Source organism: Schistocerca nitens, chromosome 4 (genome assembly GCF_023898315.1).
Source record: "Schistocerca nitens isolate TAMUIC-IGC-003100 chromosome 4, iqSchNite1.1, whole genome shotgun sequence".
Taxonomy (NCBI): Eukaryota; Metazoa; Arthropoda; class Insecta; order Orthoptera; family Acrididae; genus Schistocerca; species Schistocerca nitens.
Window position 1 is genome coordinate 609,671,722 of NC_064617.1, and position 17,499 is coordinate 609,689,220.

The 17,499-nt window shown below is 42.3% G+C and overlaps 1 protein-coding gene across 1 annotated transcript in view; it reads left to right on the forward strand.

Annotated features, from left to right (window-relative positions):
- Nucleotides 1-1,558: 1,558 nt before the first annotated feature.
- LOC126252465 (transcription factor SOX-8-like) overlaps nt 1,559-17,499 on the forward strand; it is an 83,380-nt gene continuing 67,439 nt past the window's right edge. Inside the window, exon 1 of the mRNA XM_049953361.1 lies at nt 1,559-1,680. Coding sequence (XP_049809318.1) covers nt 1,574-1,680 — 107 coding nt within the window. The 5' untranslated portion in view covers nt 1,559-1,573. The remainder of the gene's footprint in view (nt 1,681-17,499) is intronic.

The following is a 17,499-nucleotide window of genomic DNA, read 5'->3' on the forward strand; positions in this document are numbered from 1 at the left end:
AGGGCTGTTTATGGACGACGTGACCCACCAACCTCTCTGAGGGATCTACGCCGAGTGGCCATTGAGGGTGGGACAATCTGAACCAATAGTGCCTTGATGGACTTGTGGATAGTACTCGTGTGCCACGACGAATACAGCCAAGCATCAATGCAAGAGGACATGCTACTGGGTATTAGAGGTACCGGTGTGTACAGCAATCTGGACCACCACCACTGAACATCTCGCTGTATGGTGGTACAACATGCAAAGTGTGGTTCTTATCAGCAGTAAAAAGGGCGGAAATGATGTTTATGTTTATCTGTATTCCAATCTTCTGTACAGGTGCCGGAACTCTCGGAACCGGGGTGATTCAAAACTTTTTTTTTTATGTGTGTGTTATTTCTCAAGCCAACATCCCTTTTCCTCAACAGATACTAATCGTATGGGGGTGAGTGAGGTATCGTAACGAAGGTTTTTAAACAGGTTTCTGACATCGCAAACTGATTTTGCGCTTTTACTTCCCATTTGTCTAACGTAAAGGAGACTTAACTGTCATAAGCAAAAGAGCATTATAGATGCCCAGCTTCACACCTATATTTTACAAAGCCAAGTTATTAATCTCGAGTAAGAGACTCTCTTTTCATATTATCTTATTACACACACTATTTTGTTTTAAAGTACTTATTAACCGGATTATTTTATACAACATTGTCATAGATTATACCGTGATCGCTGCTCTAGTTCTTATCTGTGCCTAACGTACAAGTTGACTTTTCTAAATAAATATTCTTTCCAAAACGATAAACATCCAGTAGAATTCTTACACTCATCAGACCTGTCGAGACTACCGCCACATAAACTTATACTTAAAGAACATACTATTGTCAATGTAGGTTAGTTCTTACAGAGAAGAAAACAGCAACCAGCCACGTTAATACTGCTATTTATTTAGGTAAATAGCGTCGTTACCGGTTTCGAACTGGAATGTTCATCATCAGACTGCTGTTCACATGATTTTCAAGATACACTTTACATTATCGTCCGTTTTCGATTTTTATTATTCCACTGTGGCGAAGCATTTTTGGTGTGTTGTTGCCGTCGTAAATTCCGCGCTATTTTGTTGCGAAGCTGCAGGATGTTCTCTCTTCAGTTCCACAACTTCCCTTTTCTGAACGACTCCACTTATTCCAAGTACTGTCGTTATTTAAGACTATAAAAGTATGCGAGTCTCGCGTGGGTCACCTGGTCAGTTCATAATTTTTTGAATAATGTTATCGAGAGTGGCTTTGTGATTGTATGTCTAAGAGACCCAATAAACTGTTATAATATCTAGATAATCTCCAAAAAGTATTTAAATTCTATGCAGAATCCTAATTTGAAAGCTACTAAGATAAGTGTAAAAGTGTCATCAACAGACCCAAAACTGAACTGTGTGGGATACTAATTGGCTCCCTTTCCTGACTTTTTTGAATAAGAAATTGTTTTTCGAGGAAATCGAGGTAACTGAGGGTGTGTTTGCTCAGGGTACGACTGGACACTACTACCCGTGACGCAGAAGTCGTCGGCGAAGAGAAAGCAGCACATCAAGCGGCCGATGAACGCGTTCATGGTGTGGGCGCAGGCCGCGAGGCGCAAGCTCGCCGACCAGTACCCGCAGCTGCACAACGCCGAGCTCAGCAAGACGCTGGGGAAGCTCTGGAGGTGGGTCCTCAGTTTCCTTCCCCTATATTCACATACATACGCCTAGTAGACGTAACGTAAGTAAAATTAGTTCCGTAGCGCAAAAGAAAGGTAAAGCCCACGAAGGGTCATCAGAACAGAACGACATTCATGTTACTTGTGATTATTACTGATACAAATTCCAACGAAAACCTATTTTTGTTAAGATGACTGACTTTAGAAAGTATGGAAGATAGAGACAATCCAATAGCTGATTATTCTTTCCCTATACATATTTTTTCGGCGATATGTCAAATCAAAAGGTATGTCCGGAAAGGCTCGGAATGAACTGTGCCTTGAAGGAGGTCTCGACTTTGTTGGAGACATCCACATCTATGCTCGCGTATCATGTCATTTCTGGAAGCCCTGAATCTACTCTGTAGGAATCAACATGGATTCCGGAAACAGCGATCGTGTGAGACCCAACTCGCTTTAATTGTTCATGAGACCCTGAAAATATTAGATACAGGCTCCCAGGTAGATGCCATTTTCATTGACTTCCGGAAGGCGTTCGATACAGTTCCGCACTGTCGCCTGATAAACAAAGTAAGAGCCTACGGAAAATCAGACCAGCTGTGTGACTGGATTGAAGAGTTTTTAGCAAACAGAACATAGCATGTTGTTCTCAATGGAGAGACGTCTACAGACGTTAAAGTAACCTCTGGCGCGCCACAGGGTAGTGTTATGGGACCATTGCTTTTCACAATATATATAAATGACCTAGTAGATAGTGTCGGAAGTTCCATGCGGCTTTTCGCGGATGATGCTGTAGTATACAGAGAAGTTGCAGCATTAGAAAATTGCAGCGAAATGCAGGAAGATCTGCAGCTGATAGGCACTTGGTGCAGGGAGTGGCAACTGACCCTTAACATAGACAAATGTAATGTATTGCGAATACATAGAAAGAAGGATCCTTTATTGTATGATTATATGATAGCGGAACAAACACTGGTAGCAGTTACTTCTGTAAAATATCTGGGAGTATGCGTGCGGAACGATTTGAAGTAGAATGATCATATAAAATCAATTGTTGGTAAGGCGGGTGCCAGGTTCAGATTCATTGGGAGAGTCCTTAGAAAATGTAGTCCATCAACAAAGGAGGTGGCTGCAAAACACTCGTTCGACCTATACTTGAGTATTGCTCATCAGTGTGGGATCCGTACCAAATCAGGTTGACAGAGGAGATAGAGAAGATCCAAAGAAGAGCGACCCGTTTCGTCACAGGGTTTTTTGGTAAGCGTGATAGCGTTACGGAGATGTTTAGCAAACTCAAGTGGCAGACTCTGCAAGAGAGGCGCTCTGCATCGCGGTGTAGCTTGATGTCCAGGTTTCGAGAGAGTGCGTTTCTGGATGAGGTATCGAATATATTGCTTCCCCCTACTTATATCTCATTAGGAGTTTACGAATGCAAAATTAGAGAGATTCGAGCGCGCACGGAGGCTTTCCGGCAGTCGTTCTTCCTGCGAACCATACGCAACTGGAACAGGAAAGGGAGGTAATGACAGTGGCACGTAAAGTGCCCTCCACCACACACCGTTGGGTGGCTTACGGAGTATAAATGTAGATGTAGATCCCTAATAAATATGCAAACTGTTGGTCAAAGTCCATGACAGGGAGCTAATTTTATTGTACGATATGTGACGGATATTTGTAGTTCCATTCGCATTTGAAATTTTTGAAGAATTATTCCGCATATATGTGTACAATCTCTTATTACCGTTATATTATCCTTACGATGCGTGTGGCAACGCGAATAACCGAGATGGTTCCTTGGGAATGAACACAGTAAATCTACTTCCCCCTCTCCTTCCTACTCATAGGTGTCTGAAGATTATGCGTAGTTGCCATCCATAAAATACGTTCTTGACATTTTCTGAGTATGTTTCGCCGGTTTCTTTCTTTGATCGTTTGTCAAACAGGAGTTATCAGCATTTTTAATACTCTCTCCTCAGATCAACAAGCCTGCGACCAATCGCGCCTCCATTCTTTACACGGGCTCGACGTTTGTTATTAGTTTGACCTGATACAGAGAACCCACATACTTAACAGCATACCCATTAAAAACATGCAGTAAACAATGTATTTTGAAGGCAAACTGCAGTTTCTCCGTATTCCTGGAAATTAATTTAAGCCTGTCGTACGCTTCGCCAAGTCCTAACCATACGAGATCAGTCCTAATCTTCACACAAAAATGGTTCAAATGGCTCTGAGCACTATGGGACTCAACTTCTGTGGTTATTAGTCCCCTAGAACTTAGAACTACTTAAACCTAACTAACCTAAGGACATCACACACATCCATGCCCGAGGCAGGATTCGAACCTGCGACCGTAGCAGTCGCACGGTTCCGGACTGCGCGCCTAGAACCGCGAGACCACCGCGGCCGGCAATCTTCACACAACTACCCCCAAGTAATTGTATATTAATTACAACCTTGAACTGTGTTTTCCAAAGTGTATTCATGAACGTGTTTCGGACTTCTTTTATATGATGAGGGTAATTGTCCCAATGCAGTCAATGTTTCCGTCATTTACGATTGCGACTCGAAGGTGGATGTATTCATCCGAGCGTAGTTTCTTCTGATTCAGTCTTATGTAAAGCATATGTTCTTCTTATACTTTTGCATACATATCTACCAGGAATAGTTGCAATAAACGGTGAGTGTTGAGAATGTGACAGCATGTTTCATTGTCTCTGATCATTAAACGGTAATCATAGAACTCCTTGGAATTGACTTTTTTGTTTGTTTCTATGCCCGATTCAAAAGTGGATTTGTTTTACATTAGAATGATATCCGTCCTCTCCGCGCAGAATATTAATGGATATTGGAGGTCATCATATAAACGGTGCGTCTCTGCAATGCGTTGTTATATGGCGACTTCGCCTATCTGAGGTGCATTAAATCGGCGTTCGTGTTCTCCATGTGTTCTTTTGTAGGCTCTAAATATAACTTTATAATCCTCAGAAATAATTCGATCATGTGCTGCTTTGAATATGTGAATCAGTTGATTGTAATTCGTGCAAGATCCTCTATACGTCTCGGTCTACTTCTCGTCTCAGTCCAACGATATTTGTACATCGTTGATCAGTTTCTGTTTTTCCATTTCTGATGAAATATACTTCCACAAATTTATAGTCTTCGTTGGATAGTGCTAGTAATGCGCCCATGTTGTGATAGATTTATCCTAGGATGGAATAAACATAATCGATTTCATCTCCGTTGGTGCTGATGGAAGTGATACCGAAAGAAGTCATTTGGAAGCCGGCGTTGTACGCTTTTATACTTTGAAAAAAGTATTTTGATTCTCCCAATCATGCAATGTAAAAATTCCTGTGGGAGTGCTTCCAGTGATGGTAATCGAATTTTTCCACTCATGCAACAGAATCCTGGTGTTTCTCTACTGAATTTTATCGCATTGCAAAACTGGCAGATGTTATCCATTTTTCCGATTACGACATGTTTATGTTTGTTGTATTCTTTCGTCGGGTTGTAATGGAATGCTTCATTTGTTAGGTTGTACTGTTTTACTTGTCCTCGTCCGTGCTTCTCGTAGGCTGATATTTTCATGGCTGGCTTGACTTCGCAGTCTTCTGTTATAAAACTGTGTCGCAATTCTTGATTCTTCGGTTTCTCTGATTCTGTTTGTGCTTATTGTAGTTCGCTGAGAACTTAAAATGTTTCGCGCTTTACGTCTTTTTCGTTTTCTCGTTGTTCTTTTTGTTTTCGCCGTTTTGCTTCAGAACTGTTAAGATCTCCTCCTCTTTTACTTTTGGGTATTGTCTGAAATATAAACCGAATCAACTTTTTACTAAAAAATACATTAAGTACACTTTACACACTTTTCACGCTTTATTTTCGATTTATATTCAATCACTTATCACTTTGACTACTCACACTTCCCTGTTTTTACTCACTCACCGCAATACTTTTTCGGTTTCTCTCTTCCTCACGCCGGCCGCCGTGGACGAGCGGTTCTAAGAGCTTCAGTCAAGAACCGCGCTGCTGCTACGGCCGCAGGTTCGAATCCTGCCCCGGGCATGGATGTGTGTGATGTCCTTAGGTTAGTCAGGTTTAACTAGTTCTGAGTCTAGGGGACTGATGACCTCAGATATTAAGTCCCATAGTGGTTAGAGCCATTTGAACCATTTGAACCCTTAGTCACTGATAAGAAACTGACGTTCGAACCCACGACGTATCTTGCTTTATATACCCCTATCAATGGGTAGCCCCGTCAGTTGCGAATTCCAGAATGTACCAAAAAGGCTTCGAATGGTCCACAATGTTCCAGATCATTCCACAACATTCGAGAGTCTTCTAGAATTTTCCACTGTGATCTGGGATGTTCCCGAACATTCTGGAATGTTGTGGAATGCTCTCGAATGTTCTAGAAATTTCTTCCCAACCCTCATATTTTCAAAAGCACGCCCTTTAGGTAAAAATGGGAACCTTCATCAAGGATGTAGGGCAGAGGGTTACCACAACATATAACTCGCTTGATGACACTGGGACTTGTTTCTGAGTTTAAGCGGCATGCACCTTGCACACTTACTTCAATAATATATATATTATTTACAGAGCTTTCTAGAAGTAAAAGTCTGGAAAGTGTTCCAACATGTTCCTACATGAAAGAATAGCTGACGAAAAAACCCCGTATAAAATTTAAATTCTCTGATTTTATCCTCGTGGTCATATGGGTATCTGTATACGTGGGAGGAATTAATATGTAGCGCCACTCTTCTTCGTACATATGCTGTCGGAATTTCAACGGTATATCTCTGTCTGTTAGCCAACGGCATTGTCGCAGTGGCAACACCGATTCCCGTCTGCTATCGAAGTTAAGCTCTGTCGAGCTTGGCTAGCACTTGGATGGGCCATCGTCCTGGTCTGCCGAATGCTGTTGCAAAGCGTGCTGCGCTCATTCCTTGTGAGGGCAATTGAGGAGCTACTTGACTGAGAAGTAGCGGCACCGATCACGCAAACTGACAACGCCTGGGAGAGCGGTGTGCTTTCCACATGCCCTCTGTATCCGCATCCGGTGACGCATAAGGCTGAGGATGACACGGCGGCCAGTCGGTACCTTCGGGCCTTCAAGGCCTGTTCGGACGATGTTGGTTTGTTCGTTTCGTTTATCTCATTGTTGCGAAGCTCCTCTCATCTAGAATTTGCGACTGGAGTTTGCTGACCACTTTTAGACGCTCGGAATTGTTACTTCTACATGTTTTAGAGTTACCAGTCAATGCGAGGAAGAATTACAGGATCTGTTGGATGAAATAAAATCTAATGAGTACAGAATATGGACTGAGAGTAAACCGGAAAAAGACAAAAGTAATAAGAAGCGGAACTGAGAATAGCGAGAAACTTAATATCAAAATTTGTCAACACAAAGTATAAACGAAGTTCAGCAGTTGTCCTACGTTAGAAGCAAAATTACCCATGACGAACCAACCAAGGAAGACATAAAAAGCAGATTAGCACATGCAAGGACAGCATTCCTGGCCAATAGAAGTGAAACATAAGCCATAATCTAAGGAAGAAATTTCTGGGAATGTACTTCTGGAGCACAGCATTCTATAGCAGTGAAACATGGGATGTGACAAAAACGGAACAGAAGAAAACGAAAGCATTTGAAATGTGGTGCTACAGACGAATTTTTAGGAGGTTCTTCGCATAATCGGCGAAGAAAGGAACATAGGGAAAATATTGACAAGAAGTAGGGAGAGGTGTCAGAAAAAGTTTTACGACTACAGGGAGCCGTGGAGCGTAAAAACTATTGTGGAAGACAGAAATTTAAATACGTCCAATAAATAATTGAAGGTGTAATGTGCAAGTGCTGCTCTGAGATGAAAAGGTTAGCACGGGAGGGGGATTCGTGACGGATCCCATCAGACCAGTCAGAAAACATATGACTCGATAAAAAATTATTGTTTCCAGTGATTAACCACTGACATAAAAATATTGAGCAGTACTGGATATCTTCGCCTAATTACGCGCAATACGTAACATTTATTTAGGGTCAGGAGCAGCTGACAGTTCCTCCACCAACAATCGATCCGCCACTGGTCGTCCTGCATTTCGCTACAGACTTCTTCCTATAGAAAACAGCATCGTCCGCGAGCAGCCTCGTGGAACTTTCCAAACTTACATTGTAAACAGTAACGGATCTACAACAGTGCCTTGCCGTATTCCCAGTGGAGTATATTAGGTAAACTTGACGAACACTGCGTGTTACAGCATCTTATTAAAAAAGTTGATCTCTTTAAGATCTACGTTAGCATAATTTATTCAGTGGTTGACGTATCTTGGTAAGCCACTGCAGCCAATGGCTGCATGTATTTATAATTATTTGCCATTCATTAAACTGGGAAATACCGACAGACTCTTAGTTTAATTTCTGTGTTTATATCACAAACAGGTGAGTGAACTACTTGTTACACAATTCGCTTCATATTCCCGCGCTCCCAAGGAGATCTCTCTGACTTTTTATGCAGCTCTTTTTAATTATTGTAGACGATGCCTAAAACGACTAGTGTCTAAATTATAATACTCTTCGACAAGGCAAGCTAAAATCGCAGCTAGTGTTCATAGCTGAAAAGCAGAGGTAGACAGATAGCAGCAGCGTAGACTCAGGTATTCTGCTGTCAAGCGCTACATGTCAGGTGACAAATGTCGATCAGAACTTTGTTTTATACTACTCCTCACGGACTGTCACTTTTAAACCATTTATTAACAGTACGATGTGTACAAAACTACTGGTCGTCTGAATAGCCAGTGGTGGTTTGAATTCTAATGCATTTTCCACCAAAATGTGACCTACTTTGGCAACTAAAATTCACACTTCATCAGTCGCTTAACGTGGTAGCTTCTAACACGGAATCTCAAGATAGAATTAATTATTCTGAGAGTCTCTACGCTAACGTGTAGTTCTGTACGGCAACAGCTGTGAAGTTAACATATCACAAGTATTTCGTAATTGTCTTTGTACTATCACAACAGTGTCTGCGGGCCCCGCAAACTTAAGCTCTTTCTAGATGGGGAAGATAATCGAGTCCTTTCTTTTTTATCTCCTCCATCCTTCCGTAACTGTCACAACACTGGATCAGTGTTAACATTTTGCATGTACCTCCGATTATCTTCGTCTTCAACGGAGTTACTCTTCTGCCCTTTTCATTGCTTTTTTTCCCTTTCGCCGTAAGCCCTCACAGGCTAGACTTTCCAGAACTATCTACCTTCTTACATGTGTTTCATGATCTTTTTCTTCCGAAATAGGAAGTCCATCATTACACTGCCGGCCAGATATCTATTTACCTTACTCTCGCTTGCCCCTTCTTCTGGAGGAGCACAATTTTTAAAAAATAATTCCATTCCTTCTTGGCGTAGTCGTACAGCAGCCTTATTGTTGCTACTGTAAAAAGCAGTCGTACGTTGTACAAAGTTCGTTATTAATTCAAGAACGACACGTTTCTCCCGGTTTGAGCATCATTAGGTTACCTGAAAATATAAGTGTAGGACCACGTTACAATTAATCCAGAGCAGCGCAGAACAAGACCTCGAGCACGAACTCTAAACATAGCCACACGTTAGAATGGCGCCGGAAGCCCGTCCATATTCACATAGTTCACACATGAGGATGATAGGAGTTTAAGAAAATTTAAATAGTAGTGGACAAATTGAGGAATAAATAAAAAATAACAGGGCATATGACAATGCACATAGTGCAGGACGCGCTAGATCGAAAACTGTGTACAGAGATATAGAAAACCCTTATACTCAAATGCAGTGTAAAAGAATAATGGAGTAAAATAAGTGGAGCAATAAAATAGAGATTAGACTACAAATATAAGGTTAAAAGATAACAATGTTAACTCAGTATTCTCTTTGGAATCCTATCATATCGCATCTTCTCCAGATGACTTAATCAATATTTCTTTCTGCAGTTTCATAAACTTAAACATATCTCTTTTAGAAGTCCCCGTAAATTCTTGATAACATTGTATTGTCCAAACATCGTGCTCTCTCAAAGGACAACTCGATTTTCGCAGGACTGAAGACAAGCAACAGCGCCCGTCTGCGAAGACATTTACGTTCATTAATTATATCTTCTTGCATTACAACGTAACAGCGTCTATCACGTTGAGATGAACTGGGCTTTACTAAACCCAGCGCACTCTACTCCTAAGTACGTACATACGGAATACGTAAACAACACTTCTCCTGCCACTTTCGCAAAAGTGCTTAACGATACTGGTGTGCAGCAGGAAACTGTTTACTAGCTGAGAGATGACCGAAACGGAAAGAGCAGCGAAACAGGTGTGTGATTTCAGTGCAGAGTGCGATCCGTCTTAATTAGCTGTCGAGTCCGGTCAGACAGTTTGTTTTAGTCGGCTAACTTATTCCCGGAGCCGCCGCCGATATACCTCCCGTTCAGTTCATCTCCGGGAAATAGTTTCTGGAAAGGAACGTCACAAACAGAGCCTGGGAAAACAAACACGGCCGCTATCGGGGATTTTAGAGCGTTTTATTCGGCGCCGACCGGGGCAGTGGCGTTTAAGAGACAGTTAAGCTGAGGCGGCGCGTGTTGTTTTTACTGGTGCAACATCAAAAGGCGTCGCTGCTGCCGGCGCTGTTTGTTTGGGACGCCACGCGCATGCGCGGGCCGCTCCTGTTTACTCGGAGCCAATTCCAGGGGACGCGGCAGGCGTCGCTCAAACACTGGACGGGCGCGAGCTATACCAGGCGCCACGTGTTGCAGAACGCGTGTAATGCACCAGCCGCCGCTGCATAGCTGTGTGTCTCAATACAATGACAGAGATCAAACAGCACGAGTTCATACATGTTCATTTTTCCAGTTTGCCGGGGCCAGCATCCATATCGCCGCAAATTTTGGATTTTTCTCGTACACGCCCGTCCCAGATGTTCGCCGAAGATATCGAAATCCCGTTCCCTAAAGGGGACTGTCTTTTGTCGACAAAGCTGACGAAGAGATTCATACCGGCGGCGGTGGCCGAGCGGTTCTAGGCGCTACAGTCCGGAACCGCGCGACCGCTACGGTCGCAGGTTTGAATCCTGCCTTGGGCATGTATGTGTGTGATGTCCTTAGGTTAGTTAGGTTTAAGTAGTTCTTAGTTCTAGGGGACTGATGACCTCAGATGTTAAGTCCCAAAGTGCTCAGAGCCATTTGAACCATCTGAACCAAGTAGAGTGATTGGTTTGCCTACGAAACACTTTACTATTAAACCGAGACAGCAGTTTTTGGTGGACGTACTAGCCTTTCAGGTAAGATTCCATGGTCTTTATATTTAGTAGAGAGTAGAGTGGTGTAACGCACGGTAATTCAATTTCGGAAGCAGCGAAAATGTCGCAACTGTGATGTTGTGTTGTTATGCTATGTTATGTTAACCGGGGACGTAGAAACGACGGAGAGGCTCCGTCCCCGCCGCAGCCGCAGTGGTCCGCAACCCCACGACGACTACCGCAGTCCACTTCACCCCTAAAAAAAAACAGTTCAAATGGCTCTGAGCACTATGGGACTTAACTTCTGAGGTCATCACTCCCCTAGAACTTAGAACTACCTAAACCTAACTAACCTAAGGACATCACACATATCCATGCCTGAGGCAGGATTCGAACCTGCGACCATAGCGGTCGCTCGATTCCAGACTGAAGCGCCTAGAACCGCTCGGCCACATCGGACGGCACTTCACCCCTCCGCCGCCCCACACCGAACCCAGGGTTATTGTGCGGTTCGGGCCCCGGTAGAACCCCCAGGGAACGTCTCACACCAGGCGAGTGTAACCCCTATGTATGCGTGGTACAGGAATGGTGGTGTACACTTACGTGGACAACTTGTTTGCGCAGCAGTCGCAGGTATTGTGTAGCTGAGGCGGAATAAGGGAACCAGCCCGCATTTGCCGAGGCAAATGGAAAACCACCTAAAAACCATTCACGGACTGGTTTTCGACCGCACGGTCAGCCGGGGGCTCGCAATTGTGATAGGCAAATCGATACATGTAAAGAAGTTATCTGGACTGGCAGACACAGGTACAACATTTCCGCTGCATCCGAAATTCAATTATTGTACGATACTCGACTCCATCAGTGAGCTACCAATTTATGTTTTGTATCTTCTAACGGTATGCTGCGTTTGAGTGTCGCTGCGATTGCAGCGTGTACCTCGACTCCAGACAAAAAAATAAATTAAATAACTTTACTTTGTTGAGCTTCATGACTACCCTCGTTCACCTGCAGCCCACTTACAATGTGATTCAAAACATTTCCCAATCACAAATTTCTATAGAATGGTGGAAATAAGTTAGAAGAAGGGACTTGTACTTCAGGAATTTTCTTTAAAAACAACTCATGTTATTTGAAATCCCGATAGTTGTAAAGTAGGAAGAAATTTTTCGTAACATAACCATTGAAAATTGTACTTTAACTTTCGTAATAGTATAAATTTCGATAAAACAAGGCAGCTACTAGCTTCAGTGGTGTCTATTCTCGCCGTAAAAGTGTAATTAAACGTTTCTAAATTAGAATTTTTTATTAGTTCACAGGCCAAAATTTTCTGTGCTTTAAACTTTTAAAAAACTAGCCAACAATCTTGGTACCGCGAATACTCTAAAAACAAAGAAACTACCAATTCTTTCTTCAGTCATTATATCCCTAAATCAGTGCATAAACAGCGGCAAACCGTACAAAACGTTTCCTGTCGTTTTTGTTTATATGCAGCGCTCCCTTGACATACTTGATACGTTCTCCTTTCGAAACTGACCATGTGTGGGAAATGTGGAGATGTTGCAGGGTAGCTAGGAGGCAGATATTTTGCCAATCTTACATGAAATATTTTCACGGGGGATGGGGAGAGGGCCGGCCGCTGTGGCCGAGCGCCTCTAGACTCTTCATTCTGGAATCGCGCGACTGTTACGGTCGCAGGTTCGAATCCTGCCTCGGACATGGACGTGTGTGATGTCCTTAGGTTAGTTAGGTTTAAGTAGTTCTAAGTTCTAGGGGACTGATGACCTCAGATGTTAAGTCCCATAGTGCTCATAGCCATTTTATGGGTAGAGATGGTGGGAGGGAGGGGGGGGGGGCCTCACAGTGGGGAGAACGTTGGGAAAACAGAAGAGCCTCTCTCCGGGAACTGCAGAGTACGGAGTAGGGGCTTTTTGATTGAGGAACAAGACGGTAATATCTGTGCCTTTCAGGCACAGCTGGAGGGAGCAAGCAATTGATCAGGATCACAGGAGGTAGACGGGAGGACGGCGATTGGGAACTACCTGTTGGCAGAAAGACTGGCAGAAAGAGAAGATGAACTGATGGTTTCATTATCAACACTAAAAATATGTATCCTCCACAGGCAGAGTAAGAGGAGAAAAGCCTCAGGCAGGACTAGGAGCAGGAAACGTGCAGTAAACTTCAGTTCAGTCGTTCTCGGGGAGCGTAGGATTGTGCTAGGAGTTGGAGAAGAAAGTGCTGCTGCTAGGTAGTAGCCAAGGGGGAGGTGTAGGCCCTCAGTTACAGGAAAGTTTAGGGGCTGCGTACCAGGCCAAATGCAAGGTTAAGTCAAGCGATAGAGGTGTTATGGTCTTTATGTAAGGTTTTCTCAAAAGAGGACCATGTAGCGGTAGTGGGTGGGGCGAGAAACAGTTTGGATAGGGATGGGGCATATGACACAGGTGGTGAGCTGGATAAGGTAACGTCCCTGATTCGCGGCACTAATGTACGCTTTGTTGAGCTGTTCCAGCATCACCATCGGCCACGCTTTAATGCATCTGTGAGGCGGATTAATGTGAGGCTAGAGACGACACTACTGCAGCCGACTTTGCACATGTTATTCCAGTGCCCGTCGTGACTATCAATAGATGGTGTTTCACTAGGCATGGCCTACACCTAAACAGAACTGGTAGGTAAAGATGAGAGTACAGCGGGAGGATCTTGGGCCACATGTGGTCAGATACTGTTGTCATGTGTAGGAGAAGTAGGTTTTTTAGGATGATTCGAAACGACAGGGAAACGACAGGTTCCCCTGACTAAAGAGTATCTCCAGTAGTTTAAAAATTCTGAAACTATCACTCATAAGATTGATTCTAACATCCCAAATAACACACATACTACATTTCATAAATAAAAAGAAACCACTGGGGAAAATATCATGGGACATTTCACAGACTTAACAATCATTCATCAAATCATGCTATCAATAAAAAATAAAACACAACAAACTGAAGTTCAGCTCCAGTTTTTGAACTGCACTGTAGTTTGTGTCACTGAGCACTGGTGTAGAGACGCAGAAATCCAACATGTAGTATTATCACTGCATGACTCTTATTGTAGGACGACTTCAAAGGGCAGAGGATCATGCATTTATATCAGCAAAGGAATGCAGTTCAAATCAAGACGTCACCTTAGCACAATAAGTGAAGAGAAATACTTCGAAATGTCAGCTGTTGCATTGACAGGGTTCGATAACGCCAAGAAATGGGTCATTTTGTGTGTATATCGACCTCTCACTGGTAGTGTGGACAAGATTTTCAACAAATTGACAAAAGTTCTACATAAAATTTCAGATGTGTGGAGACATAAACATAAACAAAATTATCAAAATTATGCTAGTAGGACCCTCATAAATTACATTCAGAGTTTTGGCAAGTCCTAGGTCGATAGTGTCACAAGGGTTACTACAGTGACTGCATCACTAACTGAAAATGTGGCCACAAATATGGAGAGGAAAAATATGTGGTGTAACTGTAGAAGATCTCGGACTACCAGACTATTTCTGCCAAATAATAACAGTGAAATAGAGTATGCAAAATTCACTAAATAGCAAGCTTACAAAAGATATTTATCAGAAAACAAGACACATGATTTCTCAAAAGAACTAGAAAACCAAAGCTGGGCTGAAGTGTATAGAGAAACCAATGTAAATGTGAAATTCTCTAAATTATCAACATAATTTAACTTGAAATTTCAAAAAGTACCCACATCAGTATCAACGCCTTACAAAAACATGTGGATTAGAGCAGATGTTAAGAAGTCCTCGTAAACCGGTAAGTACCACAGTTCCATGAAAGAGAGACACAATGAGCCAGAGTTCTTAAATTTCTATTGTAGGTAAAAAAATTTACAGGAAGGAACTGATAGCTGCAAAAAGTCATTTAAAGACAAAATAATATACAGTGCATATAATAAAAGCAAAGCGGTCTGAAATGTCATAAAAAAAGAACAGGGAAAGACAAATGAATGTATAACAACACACTGATGAGACAGGGGATGAAACAGTAAATGATCCACACAACCAAGCACTATGTGAACTAGCATTTTTCAAGTATTGCAGGGAAGTAACTGCAAAAATTTCCGAAAACAAATATGACACCTGTAAATAATTATGCACTAAGTACAGTGATGTTGCTACCAGTTACAGAGCATGAAGTCAGTAAAACCGTACAAAAACTAAAAAAATAAAAAGTCAGTGGGCTTAGATGAATCACCGATGTGTGTACTGAAACAATGCATAGAAAGCTCCATTAATAACCATAATAAACGTTTCCTTTATATCATGGAAATTTCCAGAGTGTTTAAAACGGGCAAGAGTTGTACCTCAGCTGAAGAAAAGTAATAAAGAAGACATCGAAAATTACCAGCCCATTCACCTGCTGTCCGTTATGAAAGACAGGTTAATGAGTTTCCTGAATAAATAAAACCTTTTACATGAACTATCGATTATTTTCCACACAGTTCGCACTTGGTCCCATCTGATTTTCATCTGTTTTCAAAAATTAAAGAATACTTTCGAGTATAGCGATGAAGCGGTGCAAGCAGAGGTTAGTTTGTGGCTCCGCCAACAAAGTCAAACGCGCTATAGTCACGACACCAACAAACTGGCCCCTCATTGGGAGAAATATGTCCGCCACAGGGGTGATTATGTTGAGAAATTAATATGCAGATGGGAAGAAGAAAGATGTAGAGTGCTAATAAAGTTTGTATTACTCAAAAAGTTTTGAGACTTTTCACATAAAAAATTCGGGGCACTGCTTTTCACCACGCACTCGTAAAATAATTATTATAAATGTGTTGCTGTCGTTATCAGTGTTATAAGTTTACCCAATACTTTCGGCTCGAGATACAAAATGCAACTGACTAGCCGTTGACAAGACTTATACTCCCATCTTCTTTCACTTTTTCTCAAAAGGAAATGTTCGCAATGGAGTGTGATGTGTTTTCCAAGTCCAACGACAGTAAAAGATGGAGCAGACACCAGACTCACATCGGGAGTAGCAGGATTCAGTTTTAGATTTATATCTCCGTCTTCTTCTTAAGTTGCCAATCCTAAGATTGATTTGCAGCAGCTCTCCATTCAGTGCGATTGTCGGCCAGCCTCTTCAATTCCGTGAAACTTCCGCATCCTAGGTCCTGCATTATCTGGCTTATGTACTTTCTTCTAGGTCTGCCTCTTGCCCTTTTGCCCTCCACAAGACCTTCCGTTATAGTGTGGAGAAGACTTTCATGTCTCAGAATGTGTCCCATCCATATATCTCTCCTCTTCTTGACCGTCTTCCAAAGAACTGGAACTTCCTCCGCTCTCTGCAGGACTTCTTCATTTGTCATCCTGGCCGTCCATGGAATTTTTAACATCCTTCGCAGACACCACATTTCGAATCCTTCAATCCTTCTTCTTTCGTCCTCTCCAAGTGTCCAGGTTTCGCTGCCGTAGAGAAGCACACTCCCAACAAAGGTCTTTATTAACCGCTTCCTTAACGACAGACTTATCATATTTGATGTGAGGAGTCCTTTCCTTTTATAGAATGCAGTCTTTGCCTGATTTATTCTACTTATTACATCTTTCCTTCTACGACCATCTGATGTTATTCTGCTTCCCAAGTAGACAAAGTCTTGTATTTCTTTCAGCTTCTCTCCATTCAGCCTTATATTCGTAATTGCTTGATTATTTTGTTTGCTTGCAACTAAGATTTTTGTTTTTGACTTATTAATTTTCATGTTGTACCGTGTAGCAACAGTGTTTTCCATTTCCTCCAACACTACTTGTAATTCTTCCTCATTTTCCGCTAGGACAGCAATGTCATCCGCAAAACGCAGCATATCAACTATTTTTCCCTGGATCCTGATTCCATTAGCTTGTCCTAACTTTTCTCTGACCTCGTCCATTGCTTTCTGTATGTACATATTAAAGAGGACAGGGGAGAGTGCACATCCCTGTCTCACACCCTGTTTAATTTTTGCTTGTTGTTGATGTTCCCCACATCTCACTATTGCCACCTCTTCTTTGTATATGTTCCATATCGTTCTCCTGTCCTTGTACTTAGCTCCAGTTTCCCTCAATGTCTGGAATAGTTTTTTCCATTCAACCTTATCAAAGGCCTTTTCGAGGTCAACAAATGCTATGTAGGTGTCCTTTCCTTTTTCCATTCTTTTTTCTATTATGAGCCTTAGGGCCATAATGGCTTCTCGCGTACCTCTCCCTCTTCTAAAGCCAAACTGGTCTTCTGTGAGCATGCATTCCACGTTCCCTTCAATTCTTCTGAGGAGGATGGTCGTCAAAATTTTTGATGCATGTGATGTTAGGCTGAGGGTTCTGTATTGTGCACACGATTTTGCTGGCATTTTCTTTGGTAATGGAACAATAATACACTTTTTGAAGTCCTCAGGCAGCTCTCCAGTATCATATATTTGGCAGAATAATTTTTACAATTTATCTTTTATTTCTGTTCCAGCTGCTTTGATGATTTCTGCAGGCAATGAGTCAATTCCTGGTGCTTTTCCGTGCTTAAGTGCCTGTATTGCCTGATC